This window comes from Mustelus asterias, chromosome 16 (assembly GCF_964213995.1).
Source record: "Mustelus asterias chromosome 16, sMusAst1.hap1.1, whole genome shotgun sequence".
Lineage (NCBI taxonomy): Eukaryota > Metazoa > Chordata > Chondrichthyes > Carcharhiniformes > Triakidae > Mustelus > Mustelus asterias.
In genome coordinates this window covers 69348033-69372007 of record NC_135816.1, presented here as the reverse complement: position 1 = coordinate 69372007, position 23975 = coordinate 69348033, and the positions used below count along the sequence as shown (strand labels likewise).

Below are 23975 nucleotides of genomic sequence, written 5' to 3'. Positions count from 1 at the left end.
TGGGAAAAAGTTTCTTTCTATCCACTCTGTCCATGCCTCTCATAATCTTGTAGACTTCTATCAGGTCGCCCCTCAACCTCTGATGTTCTAGTGAGAACAAACCAAGTTTCTCCGACCTCTCCTCATAGCTAAGGCCCTCCATACCAGGCAACATCCTTGTAAATCTTTTCTGTACCCTCTCCAAAGCCTCCACATCCTTCTGGTAGTGTGGCGACTAGAATTGAACACTATATTCCAAGTGCTGCCTAACTAAGGTTCTATAAAGCTGCAACATGACTTGACAATTTTTAAACTCAATGCCCCGGTCGATGAAGGCATGCCGTATGCCTTCTTGACTACCTTCTCCACCTGTGTTGCCACTTTCAGTGAGCTGTGTACCTGTACACCTCGATCCCTCTGCCTATCAATACTCTTAAGGGTTCTGCCATTTACTGCATATTTCCTATTTGTATTCGATCTTCCAAAATGCATTACCTCACATTTGTCTGGATTAAACTCCATCTGCCACCTCTCCCCCCAAGTCTCCAACCGATCTATATCCTGCTGTATCCTCTGATGGTGCTCATCTCTATCCGCAACTCCACCAACCTTTGTGTCGTTCGCAAACTTACTAATCAAACCAGTTACATTTTCCTCCAAATCATTTATATATATTACAAATAGCAAAGGTCCCTGAGGAATGCCACTTGTCACAGCCTTCCATTCAGAAACGCACCCTTCCACTGCTCCCTTCTGTCTTCTATGACCGAGCCAGTTCTGTATCCACCTTGCCAGCTCACCTCTGATCCCATGCGACTTCACCTTCTGCACCAGTCTGCCATGAAGGACCTTGTCAAAGGCCTTACTGAAGTCCATTCGACAAAATCCACTGCCCTACCCTCATCAACCATCTTCATCACATCCTCGAAAAACTCGATCAAGTTAGTGAGACACGACCTCCCCTTCACAAAACCATGTTGCCTCTCGCTAATACGTCTACTTATTTCTAAGAGGGAATAAATTCCGTCTCGAAGAATCTTCTCCAATAATTTCCCTACCACTGATGTAAGGCTCACCGGCCTATGATTACCTGGATTATTCTTGCTCCCCTTCTTAAACAAAGGAACAACAATGGCTATTCTCCAATCTCCTGGGACCTCCCCTGTAAGAAGTCTCACAACACCAGGTTAAAGTCCAACAGGTTTATTTGGTAGCAAATACTATAAGCTTTCGGAGCGCTGCTCCTCCGTCAGATGGAGTAGAAATGTGCTCTCAAACAGGGCACAGACACAAAATCAAGTTACAGAATACTGATTAGAATGCGAATCCCTAAAGCCAGCCAGGTCTTAAAGGTACAGACAATGTGGGTGGAGAGAGCATTAAACACAGGTTAAAGAGATGACACATCATGACCTCCCCTGTAGCCAGTGAGGATACAAAGATTTCTCTCAAGGCCCCAGCAATTTCCTCCCTTGCCTCTCTCAGTATTCTGGGGTATATCCCATCAGGCCCTGGGGACTTGGCTACCTTAATGTTTCTCAAGAACCCCAATACCTCCTCCTTTTTGATCTCAACATGATTCAAACTATCTACACACCCTTTCTCAGACTCATCACCCACCAAGTCCTTCTCTTTGGTGAATACTGATGCAAAGTACTCATTTAATACCTCACCCATCTCCTCTGGCTCCACGAATAGATTCCTTCCACTGTCCTTGAGTGAGCCAACCCCCTCCCTGGCTACCCTCTTGCTCTTTATATATGTATAAAAAGTCTTGGGATTTTCCTTAATCCTGCTGGCCAATGCTTTTTCGTGACCCCTTTTAGCCCTCCTTACTCCTTGCTTAAGTTTCTTTCTACTTTCCTTGTATTCCACACTTGCTTCGTGTGTTCCCAGTCTTCTAGCTTTGACAGATGCTTCCTTTTTCTCTTTGACTAGGCTCACAATATCTCTCGTTATCCAAGGTTCCCAAAACATGCCATACTTATCCTTCATCCTTACAGGAATGAGCCGGTCCTGAATCCCTATCAGCTTACACTTGAAAGCCTCCCACATGCCAGATGTTGATTTGCCCTCAAACATCTGCCCCCAATCTACATTCTTCAGTTCCTGCCTAATATTGTTGTAATAAGCCTTCCCCCAATTTAGCCCCTTCACTTGAGGACTACACTTATCTTTATCCATCGGTACCTTAAAGCTTCCTGAATTGTGGTCACTGTTCCCAAACTGCTCCCCTACTGAAACATCGACCACCTGGCCGGGCTCATTCCCCAATACCAGGTCCAGTATGGGCCCTTCTGTAGTTGGTCTATCTACATACTGTTTCAAGAAGCCCTCCTGGATGCTCCTTACAAACTCAGCCCCATCCATGCCCCTAACACTAAGTGAGTCCCAGTCAATATAGGGGAAGTTAAAATCTCCCACCACAACAATCCTGTTACTTTTACACCTTGCCAAAATCTGCCTACATATCTGTTCCTCTATCTCCTGCTGGCTATTGGGTGGCCTATAGTAAACCCCCAACATTGTGACGGCACCCTTCCTATTCCTGAGCTCTACCCATATTGCCTCACTGTATGAGTCCTTCAAAGTGTCCTACCACAGTACAGCTGTGATATTCCCCTTCATCCTTCTAAACTCCAACGAGTACAGACCCAGAGAATACCCACAATCTTCTGCATGGCAGAAACCACTCCATTCCTCCCCCTTTCAAACCGACTTTGTTTCTCCCTTTACCACTCTTGTTCCTTCAGGTGCAGGGAGTTGGCAAGTATTCTTACTCACAAGTAACTAATTCCTGTTTGTCTGCTTTACCTTCCACATCATAAGTCTTGCGGTATACATCCTTCCTCCCTTCATATTTTCCTTTAACTCGATTTCTCCTTGACGTCTGCAATGAGTGGGAGGGAGTCTCCAAGGTTTCCTGTAGGCGTGTGGAAGACTCCTGCTGCTTCTGTGGATGAGACATTTGGAGAAATCAATGTACCTTTGATCTAATATACTTTACCCCTCGACCCTTCCGAACTACTGCTTCAGCTCCAACATCACTTGGGGGGTAGATTCAGTGCTCCTGCATTCCAAGTAGAGAGTGGCGCTCAGAGTATGGATTGGTGATAATGCTACAATACCGATTCCTCTTGCCGTTCTCCCATTGACTGTAAAACTTGAGTCCCTCCCAAACTCTGCTGCCATATCTTCACTCACACCAAGTCCCATTCACCTATCAATCTTGTTGCTCACTAATCTTACAAAGACAACAACTCAATTGTAAAAGTCTCATCCTAATTTTCAAGCCCCTTCATAGTCTCACCTCTCCTTGGGCGGGATTTTCCAGCTGCGCTCGCCCCAAAACCAGAAAATCCCACCTGAGGTCAACAGACCTTTGCGTGGTCCACCCCCCACCCGCTACGATTCCCAGGCAGGCAGGAAAATCCCCCCCCCCCCCTATTTTTGTAACCTCCTCCAAACCTCCAATATACTGGCACTCTTGCAATTCTAATCTCTTGAACACCCTTTTACTTTGTTATTGGCAGCTCCAGCTACCTGAAACTTGAACTGTGGGATTCCCGCTCAAAGCTTCTACATTTCTCTAACTCCCTCGTTTCCTTTAAGACATTCACAGTGTTGAATCATAGAAGCATAGAAAGTTAATGATGTAGAACGAGGTCACTTGGTCCATCCTGTCTGTGCTAGGTGAAAAATGAGCCACCTAGCCAAATCCCACTTCCCAGTATTGGGTCCGTAGTCCTGTGGGTTCTGGCTCTTGAGCTGATTATCCAGACATCTTTTAAATGAGTTGAGCATTTCTGGCTGGAATTCTTTGATTTCGCCACCGCTGCTAGCGAGAATGGAGAATTTTGAGCTCAGTCAAAACTCCATTCACTGCAGCGGCACTGGAGAATCCCAGCTGCAGGCGAGGCCGGAGAATTCCGACATCTGCCCCTTTCAGTTGGTGAGTTCCAGAACCACCCGCCCCCCCCAAACCCTGTAACTGAAAAACTATTTCCTTAAGTTCCTCAAAACCCACCTCATTGATCATGATTTGAGTCACCTGTGCTAATATTTATTTATGTTTTATGCTGCCAGATGTTTAATAACCCTCCGTTGCAATGTTATGGGATATTTCAATTTGTTAATGGTGCTACATAAATGCAAGCTGTTGTGGTCTGCAACTGCCTTTCAAACAGATATTCGAAGAATGGTGTGTTTGGGGCAGGGCACTCATTCCTAATACAAAGGTGCCTTTCACGGCGGCTCATTTGAGGAAGGAAAATTCTGCTCCACTCACAAGGCATGTGGACGATTGGCTGGAACTCTTCTTCTCTTGTCCACCTGTGAACAGTGGAAACAAAGCTGATGGTTAGAAAGCACCCAGCAAGATATTGGCTGTTTCTTACTATGGCTACCTTTCAGTTGATGGGATTTTTATGGATAAGGTAACCTTCTCAATCCATTCTTGACCCAATGCGACTGGTAGGACCTTCCACCACAACATTCAATTTGTCCTCTAATGCTTCCAGGGTTTTCACCTCCATGATCTAACCTAGAGTCCAATCTATGTGTTAACATTCCTTTGTGTGAAGTACATCCAGATAACAATCCTAAATTCAACTCTTTTTAACCTTTGTCATTTTGCCCTATCATTGCTGTTCAATTCAAAGCAATTTGAAGTGTTTAACGCATTCTCTTGTATCCTTCTTGCCAATGAATATAACTATATTTTCAATAGGGTCAGACAGAATCAAGAGATCATTGTTTAATGTGGGGAACAAAAGTGAAAGCTGGAAGCGATTCAGAGAAGGTTTACCAGACGAATACTTGAAATGGGTGGGTTGACTTATGGGGAAAAGTTGGACAAGCTAGGCTTGTATCCACAAGAGTGTAGAAGAATAAGAGGTGATGTGATTGAAACTTAAGATCCTGAGGGGTCTTCACAGGGTAGATGTGAAGAGGATGTTTCCTCTTGTGTGGGAATCTAGAAATAGGAGTCACTGTTAAAAATAAAGGGTCGCCCATTTAAAATGGAGATGAGGCAACATTTTATTCTGTGAGAGGATCCTGAGTTACTGCAACTCTCTCCCTGAGTGTTTAAATATTTTTAAGCCAGTGGTGGATAGATTCTTAGTAAGCATTGGGATCTTAGGTTATTGGGGGTAGGCGGGATGCAGATTTGAGGTTACCATCATATCAGCTATGATCTTATTAAATAGTGGGACAGGTATGAGGGGTTGAATGGTCTACTCCTGCTCCTTGTTCATCTGTTTGTATAAGTTTATGTTCCAAGAGGATAACTTGAGAGATATGAAACTAAAGTGCAAAGAACTGGAAAAGACTCAAGATGGTTGGACATATACGGGAAGTGAAGCCATTAATGTTTCAGGTCGTTGACCATTAATTAGAATGGGAAAATGTTGGAAGTGAACAAATTTTAAGCAAATTTAGAGCTAGGAACAAAGTGGGGGTGGGGGGGGGGGGGGGGGGGGGAATGCAAATGGAAAAACAAAAGGGAAGGTCCATGATAAGATTTTGATTTGATTTATTATTGTCACATGTATTAACATACAGTGAAAAGTATTGTTTCTTGCGCGCTATACAGACAAAACATATCATTCATAGAGAAGGAAACGAGAGAGTGCAGAATGTAGTGTTACAGTCATAGCTAGGGTGTAGACAAATATCAACTTAATGTGAGGTAAGTCCATTCAAAAGTCTGACAGCAGCAGGGAAGAAGCTGTCCTTGAGATGGTTGCTACATGACCTCAGACTTTTGTATCTTTTTCCCAAAAGAAGAAGGTGGAAGAGAGAATGTCCGGGGTGCATGGGGTCCTTAATTATGCTGGCTGCTTTGCTGAGGCGACGGGAAGTGTAGACAGAGTCAATGGATGGGAGGCTGGTTTGCGTGATGTAAGAATAGAGCATCCATTCTTAAAATGTGGCCACGCACCACCGAGGCCATGCAAGAGAACAGATCAGAGCCCTCATCCCCGCCACTTGTGTGATGTCACACAACCAGACCGGCTCCCCTGTGAGTGGCATGAGTTGCAGATTGCAGCAACAATGTAGATTTATAAGCAAGATTTATGTTACTATTGATTTTCTTTGATCAACACACATGTAAGATAAACTTAGAACAAGATAATTGTGATGATTTTATAATACTTTTGAAAATGTTTCAAACAAATTGTCACTTTTAACATTTAAGAAAAACTTGGACGGGTTCATGGATGAGAGGGGTGTGGAGGGATATGGTCCAAGTGCAGGTCAGTGGGACTAGGCATAAAATGGTTCGGCACAGACAAGAAGGGCCAAAAGGCTGTTTCTGAGCTGTAATTTTCTATGGTTCTATGGTTCTAAATGTGTTTTCTAATGGTATTAATGTTTATAATAATCATGTCTATACTCTTGTTTCTTCAGTGAACTCGTAGCATAATTATATTATTAATAAAAGAATTAAATGCGTATATATTTACTACATTTAGAACAAAGAAGAGTACAGCACAGAAACAGGCCCTTCGGCCCACCAAGCCTGCATCAACACATGACACCTTTCTAAATTAAAGACCTTTTGCCTCTACACGGTCCATATCACTCTAATCCTTGCCTATTCATGTATCTGTCAAGTTGCCTCTTCAACGTTGCTGTTGTATCTGCTACTACCACCTCCTCTGGCAGCACATTTCAGACACTTATCACCTTCTGTGGTAAAAACCTGCCTCTCACATCTCCATTAAACTTCCCCCCTTTTACCTTAAAGCTATGTCTCCTCGTAATTGACATTTCTACACTGGGATAAAGACTCTGACTATCCATTCTATCCATATCTCTCATTTATAGTTTCCATAAGTTTCCATTAATTCTGATATATTTTCTACAGTGGCGAATGAAAGTGGGTAGGGCATGAATTTTCCCTGCCTAAGTGGTCAGCAGAGGAAAGGATTTGAGGGGAAAAGGAGTGATTAAATGACAAAAGGTGGTAATACTGGGACAAGAAACACAAGGTGGATCGAGTGGAGTTGTGAATGGTTTCTTGTAGAATTTAAAGAGGGTAAGAAAGGTTTAGCAAATATGGCAACATTTGAAAAAGGCTCCTGTAGCCTGGGGCTACAGTGGAAAAAGGAGATTGTAGACCACAAGACTTTACCACACATCAATAGGGAACCCCATCCTCCTCACATATCCTACACAAACCTCCAGCACTCCGCTACAGCCATTGATCTTTACCAGCGCCTACTATCTGAGAGAACAATAAATGAAGAAATGCTTTTTAAGATCACAGTAGTTTGTACTTAGAACCCACCATGCAGCCATGTCAATCATTGCAAAAAATAAAGGCACAGTTTGCAGTGACAGCCAACATAGGATCAGTCCTGAATTTACAGTTTATGATTTAGTCATGCACAAGATGAATCCACACCGCATCAAATCCTGGACTAAAACTCACTGAAACCTAAATGGATTAAGGCTCTGGGAAGCAATAGGCGATAAAAAAGAATTCAATAGCTGAATGCGACAAGTTAATACAGCCACAGAAAACTTTGATGTGATTGAATCTGGCCAGTAAAAGGTCAGCTCTGTGGGAACCCTATTTACAATTGGTTGTTTAACATTTAATGCTGCTATCTGGTGACGCACACACAATAAGAAGCAGCTCACCAGCCTGCTATTTGAGTCACAGAAAGATGTGCACTGTTTCTTAAATGCAGAGCACAATGGCCTCTATGCCTCAGTTAGTTAGTGCACTGACCCATCTGGAAGCATCTCTATAGACCACAGAGGCTCCAAACCTTTAGCTGCACTGACCTGACCTCAGCTAGGCGATTGTTTTCTTGTGTTGATGGATCTCAGTACCCTAGGCTCAGGAATAGAGAAGGGATGAATTAACTATGGGTTCCTTGCTTTCTGTGTATAATCCCAAACGGATTCCTAGGATGACAGGATTGCCGTATGAGGAGAGATTGGTTCGACAGGACCTGTATTGACTGGAGTTCATCTCATATAAAATTCAAACAAGGCTGGACAGACTGGATGTAGGGATGGTGTTTCCTCTGGTGGCAGGGTGGGGGGAGAGGGGGGGTGCGGGGGAGGTGAGAGGTTGCGTCTAGAATGAGGAGGTCACAGTCTCAGGATATGGGGTACACCATTTAAGACTGAGATGAGGAGAAAGGTCTTAGAAACATAGAAAAACTACAGCACAAACAGGCCCTTCGGCCCACAAGTTGTGCCGAACACATCCCTACCTTCTAGACCTACCTATAACCCTCCATCCTATTAAGCTCCATGTACTCATCCAGGAGTCTCTTAAAAGACCCTATTGAGTTCGCCTCCACCACCCCTGACGGCAGCCGATTCCACTCGCCCACCACCCCTAACATCTCCCCTGTACCTATCCCCCAGCACCTTAAACCTGTGTCCTCTCGTAGCAGACATTTCCACCCTGGGAAAAAGCCTCTGAGAGTCCACCCGATCTATGCCTCTCAACATCTTAAGAAGTTTAACAACACCAGGTTAAAGTCCAACAGGTTTATTTGGTAGCAAAAACCACACAAGCTTTCGGAGCTCCAAGCCCCTTCTTCAGGTGAGTGGGAATTCTGTTCACAAACAGAGCATATAAAGACACAAACTCAATTTACATGAATAATGGTTGGAATGCGAATACTTATTTCAACCATTATTCATGTAAATTGAGTTTGTGTCTTTATATGCTCTGTTTGTGAACAGAATTCCCACTCACCTGAAGAAGGGGCTTGGAGCTCCGAAAGCTTGTGTGGTTTTTGCTACCAAATAAACCTGTTGGACTTTAACCTGGTGTTGTTAAACTTCTTACTCTGTTTACCCCAGTCCAACGCCGGCATCTCCACATCATCTCAACATCTTATACAGCTCTATTAGGTCTCCTCTCATCCTTCGTCTCTCCAAGGAGAAAAGACCGAGCTCCCAGTCTTCTCTCAGAGTGGTGAATCTGTGGAATTCTCTACCTCTGCAGACCGTCGAGGTCAAAGTCACTGAGTGTATTTAAGAAGGATTTGAGATCATGACTGCTGCTATATAAATGCAACTTCATTGAACAGGACAAGAGAAAGGGTTAGTGTCACAGTGAAATGCTTAAGTCCAGGAGGAATAATCAAGCACATCTCCCAAATGTACACATTCCAAATCAGTCAGGTTGCTCACAAATATTGATTTGCAAATGAATGAATATTAATCAGTGATTTGTATGTATTATGTGTCCAGTTGGGATTTGTTGTTTTTGTTGAACATACTGAAATGTTGTAGCCAGGCATGCTCAAAAAGAGGTAAGAGTTAAAAGCTGGATTGAAGTCAATAGCTGGGACATTAAAGTAATTTAAATCTAATCCTGGTTGGCATAATCAAGCCTTAATCTGAACTACAACAATGCAATTTTCAGGGATTTCAGCATTTTAATGAAAAAAAAGAATTAGTTAGAAACCAGAATAAGTATATATTTAATTCGATTTTGCATGATTCATGCCAAGTGAGCTGTTCAGAGGTTGCTTGCCAGTGGTGAATTGTGGGGAGTACGGTGAGGGGGGGTTGCAACTGCGAAGGAGGATGAAAGGGTTAACCCCTTCACTCCAGATGAGGCTTCAATATAAGTCAGTGGGCAATGTGAGAAAGGACAATCTAACTCAAGAATACCGTATACTACACTTTGGCTAGAGTGAGCTGCCCACCAACCTGCTATCCCATCAGGCATAGGGATATTTTGAGTCCCTGCTGACTTTGACAGGGGGCCACCTACTTTGCCTGATAGTTGAGTATGATACAATGCTGCACATGAGAGAATTAGGGGCATGGGCAAGGACTTGAGGAGGAGGTGATAGTGGGGGCAGGACAGGGGGGAGGTAAATTTGATCAATTCTCAGCTTGATAATCAGATTTCAGCGGTGCCTTAATAGTTTTAGGGTGTCACGGTGGCACAGTGGTTAGCACTGCTGCCTCACAGTGCCAGGGTTTGATTCCCGGCTTGGGTCACTGTCTGTGCGGAGTCTACACATTCTCCCCGTGTCTGCGTGGGTTTCCTCTGGGTGCTCTGGATTCCTCCCACAGTTCGAAAGGCATGCTGGTTAGGTGCACTGGCCATACTAAATTCTCCCTCGGTGTACCCGAACAGGCGCCAGAGTGTGGCGACTAGGGAATTTTCACAGTAACTTCATTGCAGCGTTAATGTAAGCCTACTTGTGACACTAATAAATAAACTTTAACCAGATGGTTTGCACCCTGAGGAGGACACATTATACAATGCCTCTTCGAACATAGATTGTTAATATACCAGTCTACACAGAATAGACAAGGAGGCTTATCCTCCGAGGGCCACTTCCTCAGTCACTCCAGAGGCATGCAAACCAATAATAAGAGAGTCATTTTTTAATGGATACATATCATAAAGGACAAAGAAAATTACAGCACAGGAACAGGCCCTTCGGCCCTCCAATCCTGCACCGACCATGCTGCCCGACTTAACTAAAACCCCCTATCCTTCCAGGGACCATATCCCTCTATTCCCATCTTATTCATGTACTTGTCAAGACGCCCTTGAAAGTCACTACCGTATCCGCTTCCACTACCTCCCCCGGCAACGAGTTCCAGGCATCCACCACTCTCTGCCTCATACATCTCCTTTAAATCTTGCCCCTCGCACCTTAAACCTATGCCCCCTAGTAATTGACTCCTCCACCCTGGGAAAAAGCTTCTGACTATCCACTCTGTCCATGCCTCTCATAATCTTGTAGACTTCTATCGGGTCTCCTCTCAACCTCCGTCGCTCCAGTGAGAACAAACCAAGTTTCTCCAATCTCTCCTCATAGCTAATGCCCTCCATACTAGGCAACATCCTGGTAAATCTTTTCTGCACCCTCTCCAAAGCCTCCACATCCTTCTGGTAGTGTGGCGACTAGAATTGAACACTATATTCCAAGTGCGGCCTAACTAAGGTTCTACAAAGCTGCAACATGACTTTTAAACTCAATTTTTAAACTCAATACCCCGGCCGATGAAGGCAAGCATGCCGTATGCTTTCTTGACTACTTTCTCCACCTGCATTGCCACTTTCAGTGACCTGTGTACCTGTACACCCAGATCCCTTTGCCTATCAATACTCTTCGGGGCTCTGCCATTTACTGTATATTTCCTATCTGTATTAGACCTTCCAAAATGCATTACCTCACATTTGTCCGGATTAAATTCCATCTGCCATCTCTCTGCCCAAGTCTCCAACTGATCTATATCCTGCTGTATCCTCTGATAGTCCTCATCGCTATCCGCAAATCCAGCAACCTTTGTGTCGTCCGCAAACTTACTAATCAATCCAGTTACATATTCCTCCAAATCATTAATACATATTATGAACAGCAAAGGTCCCAGCACTGATCCCTGAAGAACGCCACTTGTCACAGCCCTCCATTCAGAAATGCACCCTTCCACTGCTACCCTCTGTCTTCTTTGACCGAGCCAGTTTTGCATCCACCTTGCCAGCTCACCTCTGATCCCATGCGACTTCACCTTCTGCACCAGTCTGTCACGAGGGACCTTGTCAAAGGCCTTACTGAAGTCCATGTAGACAACATCCACTGCCCTACGCTCATCAATCATCTTCGTCACTTCGTCGAAAAACTCGATTAAGTTCGTGAGACACGACCTCCCCTTCGCAAAACCATGTTGCCTCTCACTAATACGTCCACTTATTTCCAAGTGGGAATAAATCCTGTCTCGAAGAATCCTCTCTAATAATTTCCCTACCACTGATGTAAGGCTCACCGGCCTGTAATTACTTGGATTATTCTTGCTACCCTTCTTAAACAAAAGAACAACATTGGCTATTCTCCAATCCTCTGGGACCTACCCTGTAATGTGGAGATGCCGGCATTGGACTGGGGTAAACACAGTAAGAAGTCTCACAACACCAGGTTAAAGTCCAACAGGTTTATTTGGTAGCACAAGCCACTAGCTTCCGGAGCGCTGCCCCTTCATCAGGTGAGTGGGAGTTCTGTTCACAAACAGGGCATATAAAGACACAAACTCAATTTACAAAATAATGGTTAGAATGCGAGTCTTTACAGGTAATCAAGTCTTGAAGGTACAGACAATGTGAGTGGAGAAAGGGTTAAGCACAGGTTAAAGAGATGTGTATTGTCTCCAGCCAGGACAGTTAGTGAGATTTTGCAAGCCCAGGCAAGTCGTGGGGATTACAGATAGTGTGACATGAACCCAAGATCCCGGTTGAGGCCACCCTTCAAACAACGGCACAACCTCAAACAGACCGTTGTCCGCAGCAAACTACCCAGCCTTCAGAAGAACAGTGGCAATGACACCACACAACCCTGCCACAGCAACCTCTGCAAGACATGCCGGATCATCGATATGGATGCCATCATCTCACGTGAGAATACAATCCACCAGGTACACGGTACATACTCTTGTAACTCGGCCAATGTTGTCTACCTGATATCATAGAATCATAGAAACCCTACATTACAGAAAGAGGCCATTCGGCCCATCGAGTCTGCACCGACCACAATCCCACCCAGGCCCTACCCTCATATTTTTACCCACTAATCCCTCTAACCTACACATCTCAGGACACTAAGGGGCAATTTTAGCATGGCCAATCAAGCTAACCCGCACATCTTTGGACTGTGGGAGGAAACCGGAGCACCCGGAGGAAACCCACGCAGACACGAGGAGAATATGCTGCAGGAAAGGATGTCCTGAGGCATGGTACATTGGGGAGACCATGCAGATGCTACGACAACGGATGAATGAACACTGCTCGACAATCACCAGTGTTCTCTTCATGTTGGGGAACACTTCAGTGGTCACGGGCATTCAGCCTCTGATCTTCGGATAAGCGTTCCCCAAGGCGGCCTTCACGACACACGACAACGCAGAGTCGCTAAGCAGAGACTGATAGCCAAGTTCCGCACACATGAGGACGGCCTCAACCGAGATCTTGGGTTCATGTCACACTATCTGGAATCCCCACAATTTGCCTGGACTTGCAAAATCTCACTAACTGTCCTGGCTGGAGACAATACACATCTCTTTAACCTGTGCTTAACCCTCTCTCCACTCACATTGTCTGTACCTTTAAGACTTGATTACCTGTAAAGATTCGCATTCCAACCATTATTTTGTAAATTGAGTTTGTGTCTTTATATGCCCTGTTTGTGAACAGAACACCCACTCACCTATGAAGGGGCAGCGCTCCAAAAGCTAGTGGCTTGTGCTACCAAATAAACCTGTTGGACTTTAACCTGGTGTTGTGAGACTTCTTACTGAGTGTACCTCCCCTGTAGCCAGTGAGGATACAAAGATTTCTCTCAAGGCCCCAGCAATTTCTTCCCTTGCCTCTCTCAGTATTCTGGAGTATATCCCATCAGGCCCTGGGGACTTGTCTACCTTCATGTTTCTGAAGAACCCCAATACCTCCTCCTTTTTGATCTCAACATGACTCAAACTATCTACACATCCTTTCCCAGACTCATCATCCACCAAGTCCTTCTCTTTGGTGAATACTGACGCAAAGTACTCATTTAATACCTCGCCCATTTCCTGTGAAGCGTGAAGCTTCAATATTGAAGTGTGGGGAGGCAGCATTGAAAAGCAAAACTCAAAGCAAGAATCTAGACCCTGGAAAGGGGAGAGGAAAAAATTCTAGCAGGTGGAACGTAATGTGAAAAAATGTGAAGTTATCCACTTTGGTAGGTAAAGCGGAAATTCAGAGCATTTCTTAAATGGTGAGAGACAGGGAAGTGTTGACATCCAAAAGGATCTGGATGTCCTTGTTCATAAATGACTGAGAGTGAACATGCAGGTTCAATAAACAAGAATGAAAATGGCATGTTAGCCTTTATTTATCCTGAGAACAGGAATAAAGAAGTCTTACTGTGGCTGTATAGAGGCTTGGTGAGACCATACCAGGAGTATTATCTACAGCTTTGGTCTCTTTACCCAAGGAAGGATATACTTCCCACAGAGGGAGTGCAATGAAGATTCACCACACTGATTCTTGGGATGGTGGGATTGTTCAGTAAGGAGAGATTGAGGAGACTGTTTCGCGGGAGTTCAGAAGAATCAGAGGTGATCTCATTGAAGCATACTAAATTCTTACAGGGTAGATGCAGAAAGGATGTTTCCCCTGGCTGCACTGGGGAGTGGTGATGGGGTGCGGGAGGGATCTTGAACCAGGGTGCACAATCTCAGAATAAGAGGTAGACTATCTAGGATTGAAATGGGAGGAATTCCTTTAGTCAGAGAATGGTGAATCTTTCGAATTCTTTAACCCAGCACTCTGTGGAAGCTCAGTCATTGATTATGTTCAACATCGAGATTGATTGGTTTCTGGTTAGTAAAGATATCAAGGAAAGGCACGATGTAGAAGATCAGCCATGATCTAATTGAAAGATGGGGCAGACCCAAGGGGCCAAATGGCTGATTTCTGCTTTGTAACTGAAAGGCTTAACAACATCCAGGACAAAGCAGCTGGCTTGATCAGCAGCCCACTTAAACATTTCCTCCCTCCACTACCGACACACAGTGACAGCAGTGCGTACTCTACAAGATGCACTGCAGGATCTCATCAAGGTTCCTTTGACAGTACCTTCCAAACTCTCTAAATCTACCACCTAGAAAGACAATGGGAGCAGATGCATGGGAACACCATCACCTGCAAGTTCTCCTCCAAGTCACTCATCACCCTGACTTGGAAATATATCACAATTCCTTCACTGTCCCTGGGTCCCGGAACTCCCTCTCTAACAGCAATATGGGTGAACCTAAAATAGATGATCTGTAGCAGGTCAAGGCGGCACCTCAGCACTACCTTCTAAACAGCAATTAGGGATGAGCCATAAATGATGCTCTGGCCAGATTTGCTTACACTCTATGAAAGAATAAGAAAAACTGAAGGGAGAAAGAACTCTGCGGCAGACATACCCTGCTCAGGTTTCTTGTCCAGGATCACTCGCTGATTCTCCAGGCAGGATACTGTGACATCCAACTTCAAAGACTGGGACTCTCCACTCTGTATAACACAGATTAAAGACAGTAATTCACCAGACCATTCCAATTGCTGTTGGTTAAAACTACTCCACCAGAGTCTGTGGCAACAACACTTCCGTAAGGGGATCTGAATGAATGTTGCAGTTTTATTGAGAACATTTTGAGGCGTTCTTTTAAAACGTTGTGCAGGAGCTGGACATGTTTCAGGCTAGGTCAGGGATCACCTCTTAGGGAAGGTAGGATCCATATAGAAATATCAGCCCCAGAATAATCTCCACAACTAGTTTTCATCACCTAGGTGTTGGGTGGGGAGAGGGCGGGGGGTGTGTTGGAAGAGAAACTCACCAGATTTTTTTTTTCCAAATGAACTTGTGTTTTTTTTTAAGCTGGATGTTGACACCTCCCAGGGGATCGCATGGTTACAGCTGGGGCTAAGGAGCATGTGAAGGCACCACAGGGTAGCAAGGTGATTTGGGTTCTCAGATGTTGGTCGCTCTTCCCTTTTGATTTGATTTGATTTATTGTCACGTGTATGAGTACACAGTGAAAAGTATTGTTTCTTGCACGCTATACAGACAAAGCATACCGTTCATAGAGTACATAGGGGAAAAGGAGAGGGTGCAGAATATAGTGTTGCAGTTAAAAGTCGGGTGTAGAGAAAGATCAGCTTAATATATAATAGGTCCATTCAAAAGTCTGATGGGAGCAGGGAAGAAGCTGTTCTTGAATCGGTTGGTACGTGACCTCAGACGTTTGTATCTTTTTCCCGACGGAAGACAGTGAAAAAGAGTATATCCAGGCATTGACCCAGGTCTAGGGACCATGCTCAGGGTGATGAATAATGGCCAATGAGTGAATTTCTGGTGGTGAGGGGGTTAGAATCGGAATCTGAAGGGACAGTGCTGCTTGCAGAAGTGGGTTGGGGGGGAAAATCCTTCAGGAAGATATCTTGCTCTTCCTTAACTGTAAACACAAGGAAGACAATGGGAAGCCACCTCATAAATTATTTTCACTAGTCGCATGGCTCACTGAAATTGAAAATGGAAGGCTCCTTTGTGCAAGAGGAAAGCGCAAAACCGTGAGACGTGAAGCAAGGGACCAAACCTCAGGCAGATCACTGCTATTGCCACAAGGCATAACAACTGGGGTGGCACAGTGGCACGGAGGTTAACACTGCTGCCTCACAGCATCAAGGACCCGGGTTCGATTCCCGGCTTGGGTCACTGTCTGTGTGCACTTTGCACGTTCTCCCCATGTCTGCGTGGGTTTCCTCCGGGTGCTCTGGTTTCCTCCCACAGTCTGAAAGACGTGCTGGTTCGGTACATTGGCCATGCTAAATTTTCCCTCAGTGTACCCGAACAGGCGCCGGAGTTTGTCCACGAGGGGATTTTCACAGTAACTTCATTGCAGTGTTAATATGAGCCTACTTGTGACACTAATAAATTAAGTTGTCTCACTGAATGACTCAGGCTGGATAGAAATTGTCTTTTCCTGTCAGTTATTGTTCTAAATGTTTAGATTTTCAATAAGCAAACAGCAAACTGGTGGAGTTAGTCTACAAGTTGGAGCTTGGAAGCTAACAGTGTGTTACTGCATAGATAATTGTCCTAAATGTAGTTGTTTTTCATTTATCATTGGAAATCCTGTCAACCATGCACAGCATAAGTAAAACAGCAATTTTAGTTCCTCCACTGGCTGATTGGTTCCACATAGAGTGGCACTGCAGGATGGCAGTCTTCAAAGTGGGTGATGGTGGCACATGGGCAGCACGGTGGCACAGTGGTTGGCACTGCTGTCTCACAGTACCAGGGACCTGGGTTCAATTCAGGTCTCGGGTGACTGTCTGTGTGGCGTCTGCGTGTTCTCACCGTGTCTGCGTGGGTTTGCTCCGGGTGCTCCGGTTTTCTCCCACAGTCCAAAGATGTGCGGGTTAGGTGGATTCACCATGCTAAATTGCCCCTCAGTGTCAGGGGGGATTAGCTAGGGTAAATGCATGGGGTTATGGGGATAGGGCCTGGGTGAGATTGTGGTTGTTGCTGACTCGATGGGCCGAATGGCCTCCTTCTGCACTGTAGGTTTCTATGATTCTCTGTGAAAGTGTTTGAGGGGGAATACCCGCCAAGAGGATAGATTAAGACGAAGGCTGCAGAGATAAAGGGCTTCAGCTTCTAAAGCGACTCTTTCCCAGTGGTTTAAATGTCTGTTGTGGTTCAGTGTCTGTAATTATGCCACTGAATCAGAATAGGAGCCCAATTCAGCAACTTGACCACATAATCAAGGTAGGCACTTGTGAGCTATACTGAGGGAGGTCTGCACTGTCAGTTGTGCCTTTCAGATGGCATGCTAAACCAAGGGACTTCTGCCCTCTCAATTGGAAATGAGAGACCGTCTGATACCATTCAAAGAAAGGAAGTCCCCCTCAGTTTCTTAAACAATATTTCTCTTTCAATCAACACCGAATCTTTACTTCATTGGTGTTTGTGGGATCTTGCTGTGAGCAGATTGGCCACCACGTTTCCTGTATTACAGCATTGACTACACTTTAAAAATAATTCATGAGTAGCGAAGCGCTATTGGATGTCCCGAGGATGTGTGAAAGGCTCTACAGAGATGAAGTTCTTTCATTTTATTGTGTTAATACGTACAATTCTAGCCTCCACCTCCTTGATATTTAAGTTATATTTGATCAGAAATGGCTGCAAAGCCTCAGACACGGTTTTGGCAGGTTTAGCCGTCACCCAAAGTTTCCGATTTACTGGAACCAGTTCCAACCTGAAAGGGAATCAGAGTGAAAGATGGTGAATGTGTGAAAGTCAACAGCCAGCAAACTCCCCCCCCCCTCCCGCCCGCCCCCCGCTGCTGAAGTCAAGGTTTAACATTACTTCCCTTTCACCACTGTTTGGAAAACAAACTGGTGAGCAAATTCACCAATCCCAACTTCCCAATGAGGATGGGATGGAAGGGAATACGTGTCAGGGAAGAGGCACTACATCCCCATCACAAACCAAAGTGCAAGTTAGCTGTCCATTGACTCTGTCTACACTTCCCGCTGCCTCGGCAAAGCAGCCAGCATAATTAAGGACGTCACGCACCCCGGACATTCTCTCTTTCACCTTCTTCCGTCAGGAAAAAGATACAAAAGTCTGAGGTCATGTACCAACCAACAGAAGAACAGCTTCTTCCCTGCTGCTATCAGACCTTTGAATGGACTTACCTTGCATTAAGTTGATCTTTCTCTACATCCTAGCTATGACTGTAACACTACATTCTGCACGCTCTCATTTCCTTCTCTATGAACATTATGCTTCGTCTGTATAGCGCATAAGAAACAATACTTTTCACTGTATGTTAATACGTGACAATAATAAATCAAAATCAAAAATCAAGTCAAATCAGTTGGTAGCTCTTTTGCCTCTGGGTCTGAAAGCTGCAGGTTCAAAGTTGGGTGGCACGATGACACAGTGGTTAGAACCGCTGCCTCACAGCGCCAGGGACTTGGGTTCGATTCCCAGCTTGGGTCACTGTCTGTGTGGAGTTTGCTCATTTTCCCCATGTCTGCATGGGTTTCCTCCGGGTCCTCTGGTTTTATCCCACAGTCCAAAGATGTGCAGGTTAGGTTGATTGGCTATGTTAAATTGCCACTTAGTGTCAGGGGGACTAGCTGGGGTAAATACTTGGAGTGATGGGGATAAGGGTTGGATGGGATTGTGGTTGGTGCAGACTCGGTTGGCCGAATGGCCTCCTTCTGCACTGTGTGGTTCTATGATTCTAAATCTCACTCCGGGTCTTAAGCACATCAATCTACTTTCACCCTCTAAAATGGGTACCAACTGTCAGAGCTACCTCTCCCTTTCAGATAAGAGCCTGAACTGAGGCTATGCTCTTGGATGGTTGCAGAAAACCCAATTATTCAATGAAGAGTAGGGGAGCTTTCTCTGATATCCTGGCCGATGTTTACCTCTCGATCAACATCATTATAAAAAAGGTTAATTGGTCATTACCGCATTGTTGCTGGGTGAAAATTAGCAGCCAATTTCCTCCATTAAAACAATGACTACATTTCAAAAAGTACTTCATTGACTGTAAAGGGCATTGCAACTGAGAAGGGTGACTATAAATGCAAGTCTGTCATTATTTCCTTTATGACATGGCAAAGTGGCTTAGAAAATAAAGGAATCCATGTAGTCTTGATTCTGAAGGCATTTTGCTGAACATTAATGTTTCTTCCCAAGAACCTTACAGCCGAATGACATGACCAATCCTTCAATCTAAAGGGATGGTTCATGAATTGAGAGAACTTTGGAAGAAGGAAGGGTGAGGCAAAACTTTTCAAGGACACAAATAGTGTAGGTGCCAGATCTCTGGAAGCTGAGGTCACACGTGAGCTACACAACAGAGGTCTCCGATAAGGACAAGTGATGTGCCAGGCAATAGAAAATGGCTGATGAACATTGTACACACCAAAACGGCGGTGTGAAACCTGCCAAATGGCCTGTATTCATTGCCTATCATTAGGATTATAGAAACCCTACAGTGCAGAAGGAGGCCATTCGGCTCATCGAATCTGCATCGTCAACAATCCCACCGAGGCCCTATCCTTGCAACCCCACATATTTACTCCACTAATCCCTCAAACCTATTCATCCCAGGACACTAAGGGGCAATTTAGCATGGCCAATCAACCTAACCCGCACATCTTTGGACTGTGGGAGGAAACGAGAGCCCCCAGAGGAAACCCACGTAGACACGGGGATAATGTGCAAACTGCACACAGGCAGTGACCCGAGATCAGAATTCAACTCAGGTCCCTGGCACTGTGAGGCAGCAGTGGTAACCACTGTGCCACCGTGCCGCCCAATGTTGAACACATTAGTTTGAGAGTGCCCGATTCCAGAAGGATTCCTGCGTTGCTCGCCTCTTCCTACCCTCCCAAGCAGGGAATTGAACCCAGGTCCCTGGAGCTGTGAGGCAGCAGTGCTAACCGCTGTGCCACTCAAATGAGGAGGACACTGGCACCAAATTGGCAAAGAACTTTACACAGATGTTGGAGCCCACTTGTTTTGGCAATGTACTGGTGATCAACTCTGTCAACACACTTGTGGGTTCAACTATGCTAGGGTTTCTGATAGATGATGTTTCAGTTCCATTTCAGTACAAGTAGCTTCCATCAAAAGTCCAAGTGCAACTGCGGAAGTTCAGAATGCTGTCTGCCAAGCTCAGATTGCTGCATCTTGGTTGCAGGTTATGGTGTGTAAAGGGGCTTGTAGGGTCTTACAATCTGTCTTGCACAGGATTACTCGGATTGCTGAGACCCTGTCCTTAAGGAGCAGCGGTGATTCCATGTTGCCAAGGAACCTGCTGTCCTCTCTCGGGATGACAGCATTTGCAATCCTACATCTGCCACTTGGCCAGTTTCCTTGTTTAATTAGCCTGTCAGTCAGCCAGCCCAGCCTACTGCCACAAATGCCAAGGTGGTGCTTCTTTGCTCGGAACTGTGCCATGGCATCCTGCAAGACCATCTGCAGTCTCCTCCATTGCAAATCAGTAGCCTCACATAAGGCATGTTGCAATCATAATAAAGTAGCACCTCATTGGAACACTATAGGAGAGGCAAAGGCACAGGGAAGACAAATATTAATGTAATGTATAAGGTTGATTCACTTCATTTGGTATGACAAAGGCATGATTTAATTTATAAATTTGGTTTGGAATGCATATTTTGTGTTAGTTTTTAATTAAGAATTGTGGTGAAGAGAACTATATCTGTGACAGAGGGAAGCTAAGGAATATGGAACTTTTGGTCATGGGGAATTTGGGCCACAGTTACTGGTGTCCCATTTGAATTATTTCTTCACAGACAGCCCATCGGAAAAGGGGTATATAAGTTGCAGCTTCCTTTCCCCTCCTTCATTCTCCTCTTCCTCCTTCTTCTCGTGGTTTGCTCTGTGTGACCTCTCTTCATTTTCCCAGCCATGCCTGATCTGAAGAGGAAGGCCGCCCCGTGCACCCATGTCTGGGAGTAACTGACTTGTGCAAAAGCCATAAAGTCAGCAAAAAGTCTTGCAGCACCTGTCACGGCACTTCCTGCTGACCTTTAGAACTTGAAACAACTAAGTGTTAAAGAACTCATGCGTTTGATGGGGAAATTTAAAATTTTAAGGTTTCCATTCTAAATTAAGTTTTTTAAGTTTATTTATTAGTGTCATAAGTAGACTTACTGCAATGAAGTTACTGTGAAAATCCCCTAGTCGCCACACTCAGGCATCTGTTTGGTTACACTGAGGGAGAATTTAGCACAGCCAATGCACCTAACCAGCACGTCTTTTGGACTGTGAGAGGAGACTGGAGTACCCAGAGGAAACCCATGCAGACACGGGGAGAACATGCAGACTCAACACAGACAGCGACCCAAGCTGGGAATCAAACCTGGGTCCCTGGCGCTGTGAGGCAGCAGTGCTAACCACTGTGCCACCGTGCCTCCCCTATTACCATGATAACATTAGCAACTTGATATAAAGGGCGGAATTTTACCAGCACGTCTGCCCAAGGTTCGTATGATCCCGCCCGAGGCCAACAGAGAATGCCTCCGAGCCTTGCCCGCCCCCAGAATTGGCGGTAAAATCCGGCCAAAAGGCTCGACATAAAAATGGCTGCTAATTTGAATTGTTGCCAATAGGTATAGAGTAAACACAGTTGAATTTTCTGACCCTCTGTGGTATGTTTTGCGGTGGAGGCAGCTTGCCATTGGCTGGTGGCAGGATCTTCCAGTCCAGGCACTGTCAATGGGTTTTGTCATTGTTTGCACCTTTCGCTTTTGGGTAACCCACGGCAGGACCAGAAGATTCCACCGGCAGGAACGTCCAAAAGATTTTGGCCAATCTCCTTCAGCAAGATTAGCCAGCTGCCTGTCTAGAGTCTGAAATTTTATGAATGGAAACCTTATGCACCAAGGCCACTCTTAGATAAGGCAATTTGTTTTCATAATTATAGTTGAAATTCTGCTCAAAAGGTTTCTTTAAAGTAAACACCATTCACTGTGAGAACTTAGTCAGCAGTCAGCCATACTTGGACACATAAGTGTTGAGTTCCTTATCAAATTCTCCCTGGGCCAAGACAGAGATATTTCAAAACCTAATATAACTATATTACGTTTGTGAGTACAATTTTCTTGTAATACTTGTTTGACGATCCAAGATTTTCTTCGCAGCTAGCAATAACTTCAAGGGAATAGGCTTACCTTGCAAGAGGTTAAGGATAGCAGAACAATCAACATAAGGAAAGCATTAAACAGATGCAGGATTGTAGCAACAGCCAGAAAAACAGCCTGTTAGTAGTTGGTAATCATTTTAACTAACATGGTGGGTGTCACTGGAAAGGCCAGCATTTGTTGCCCATCCTGAATTGCCCTTGAACTTGTTTGCTTGACCATTTCAGTGGGTCAGTTCAGAGTCAACCACATTGCTATGGACCTGGGCTAGACGGGGTAGGGATGGTGGATTTCCTTCCCTAAAGGATATTTGTAGGCCAGATGAGATTCTTTTAACAATCAATGATAGTTTCATGATCGCTATTATTGAGGACAGCTTACAATTCCAGAACCTTTTTCTATGAAGTTTAAGTTCCACCATGTACCATGGTGGGATTTGGACTCTTGTCTCCAGAACATTAGCCTCAGCCTCTGGATTAGTAGTCCAGTGACATTACCACTATGTCACCATCCCCCTCCTTGACTCATGTTTATTCGTGTGAGGTTAAGTGATGTATTAGCTGGAGCACTGAACTCCAAAATGGCACATTGGTATCAAATCAGCTTACATCACAATCTGCCTGTTCTGTAGGTTGCTGGCAGAGGTTAAGTACGTGCAGACTAACAGCCTCACCTGGGATGTGACGTGTTGCAATAGAATTGTGAATACAAACTCCACAGGCTCAATTTTAAAACGCAAAGCATATAAAAGGTAAAGTCGCCATAGTCCCAGATGACCATAGGCTGTGACTGGTGGTGATTTAACCTGAGGATCATCTTACTTCAGGCAAGGGGCTAGGTTGAGTAATAACCTCTGCTGGTACAGGAATTGAACCCACACTGTTGGCATCGCTCCATAGCACAAACCAGTCAACTGTCCAGACAACTGAGTTAAGCCGGCCCTTAAGGATATATGTGTCGGCCAGAATTTTGCCGCCTCACCCGCCCCGGAATCAGGGAGGGCGAGGTGCGCAGAACGGAAATCTCCGTTGGCCTCGGGCGGGATTTTACAATCTCACCGAGCAAGGTCATAAAATCCCACCTGTAATGTCCAAGAAACAGATGTTACCAAGCCCAATTTCTCCACCTTCCCCAAGGTCTCTCCAGTCTTTCTGCTGACCAGTTTTATTACTAGCAATGTCTGATAATAGTCAACTGATCTTATGCAACACTTACTCAAACAGTATTTTCTTCTCCACGCGAACTTCCTGGTCACACAAGATTATGCTGTCCTGATCCAGCACGAGAGGCTTCTGAAATTTAAAATCAGGCTATAAACAACACTGAGTCACATCAACATGAGCTCAACTGCAGGCAGCCATTGTTAAACTGACTTTATTTACACCTCCCAAACAGAGGGGACAATATAACAAAATGCTCAAATCTTGCAATATGCTTTTGCAAGTGGCTAGTGCTTACGATTGGGATTCCCCCATTGTCTCAGTTGGTTTGTCCAGTGGGGACAGAAGAGGTGTAAAGACCAGCGGGGCTTTGGGATCAAACCCTGCTCTTTGAGTTAACTGGTGTCACATCCGGTAATGGTTAGTAGCGTGGCAGTGACATCTGTCGGGTGCTCTTGAGGTGAAGGAAAATGGAGGGGTAGGAGTGGTGTGGTGCAATTGCTGGGGCTTCTGCTCCTGATTACTAATCTATGGCTCAGCTTCAGTTGGGAATAGAGAATAGGATGGGAGCTAGCTGTGATTGCCTTTCCCTCCATATTGGAGTGGCTTTC

At 45.0% G+C, this 23975-nt stretch overlaps 1 protein-coding gene across 2 annotated transcripts in view; it reads right to left on the bottom strand.

Moving 5' to 3' along the window:
• The window catches only part of LOC144505522 (regulator of G-protein signaling 14-like), a 98095-nt gene that overhangs the window by 4728 nt on the left and 69392 nt on the right, over nt 1-23975 (bottom strand). For both annotated transcript variants that reach the window (XM_078231647.1, XM_078231648.1), the window contains exons 10-14: nt 23420-23496; nt 17643-17769; nt 14932-15019; nt 4268-4311; nt 2794-2932 (exon numbers count right to left, since the gene is read on the bottom strand). In XM_078231647.1, the coding sequence (XP_078087773.1) occupies nt 2794-2932; nt 4268-4311; nt 14932-15019; nt 17643-17769; nt 23420-23496 (475 nt within the window). The remainder of the gene's footprint in view (nt 1-2793; nt 2933-4267; nt 4312-14931; nt 15020-17642; nt 17770-23419; nt 23497-23975) is intronic.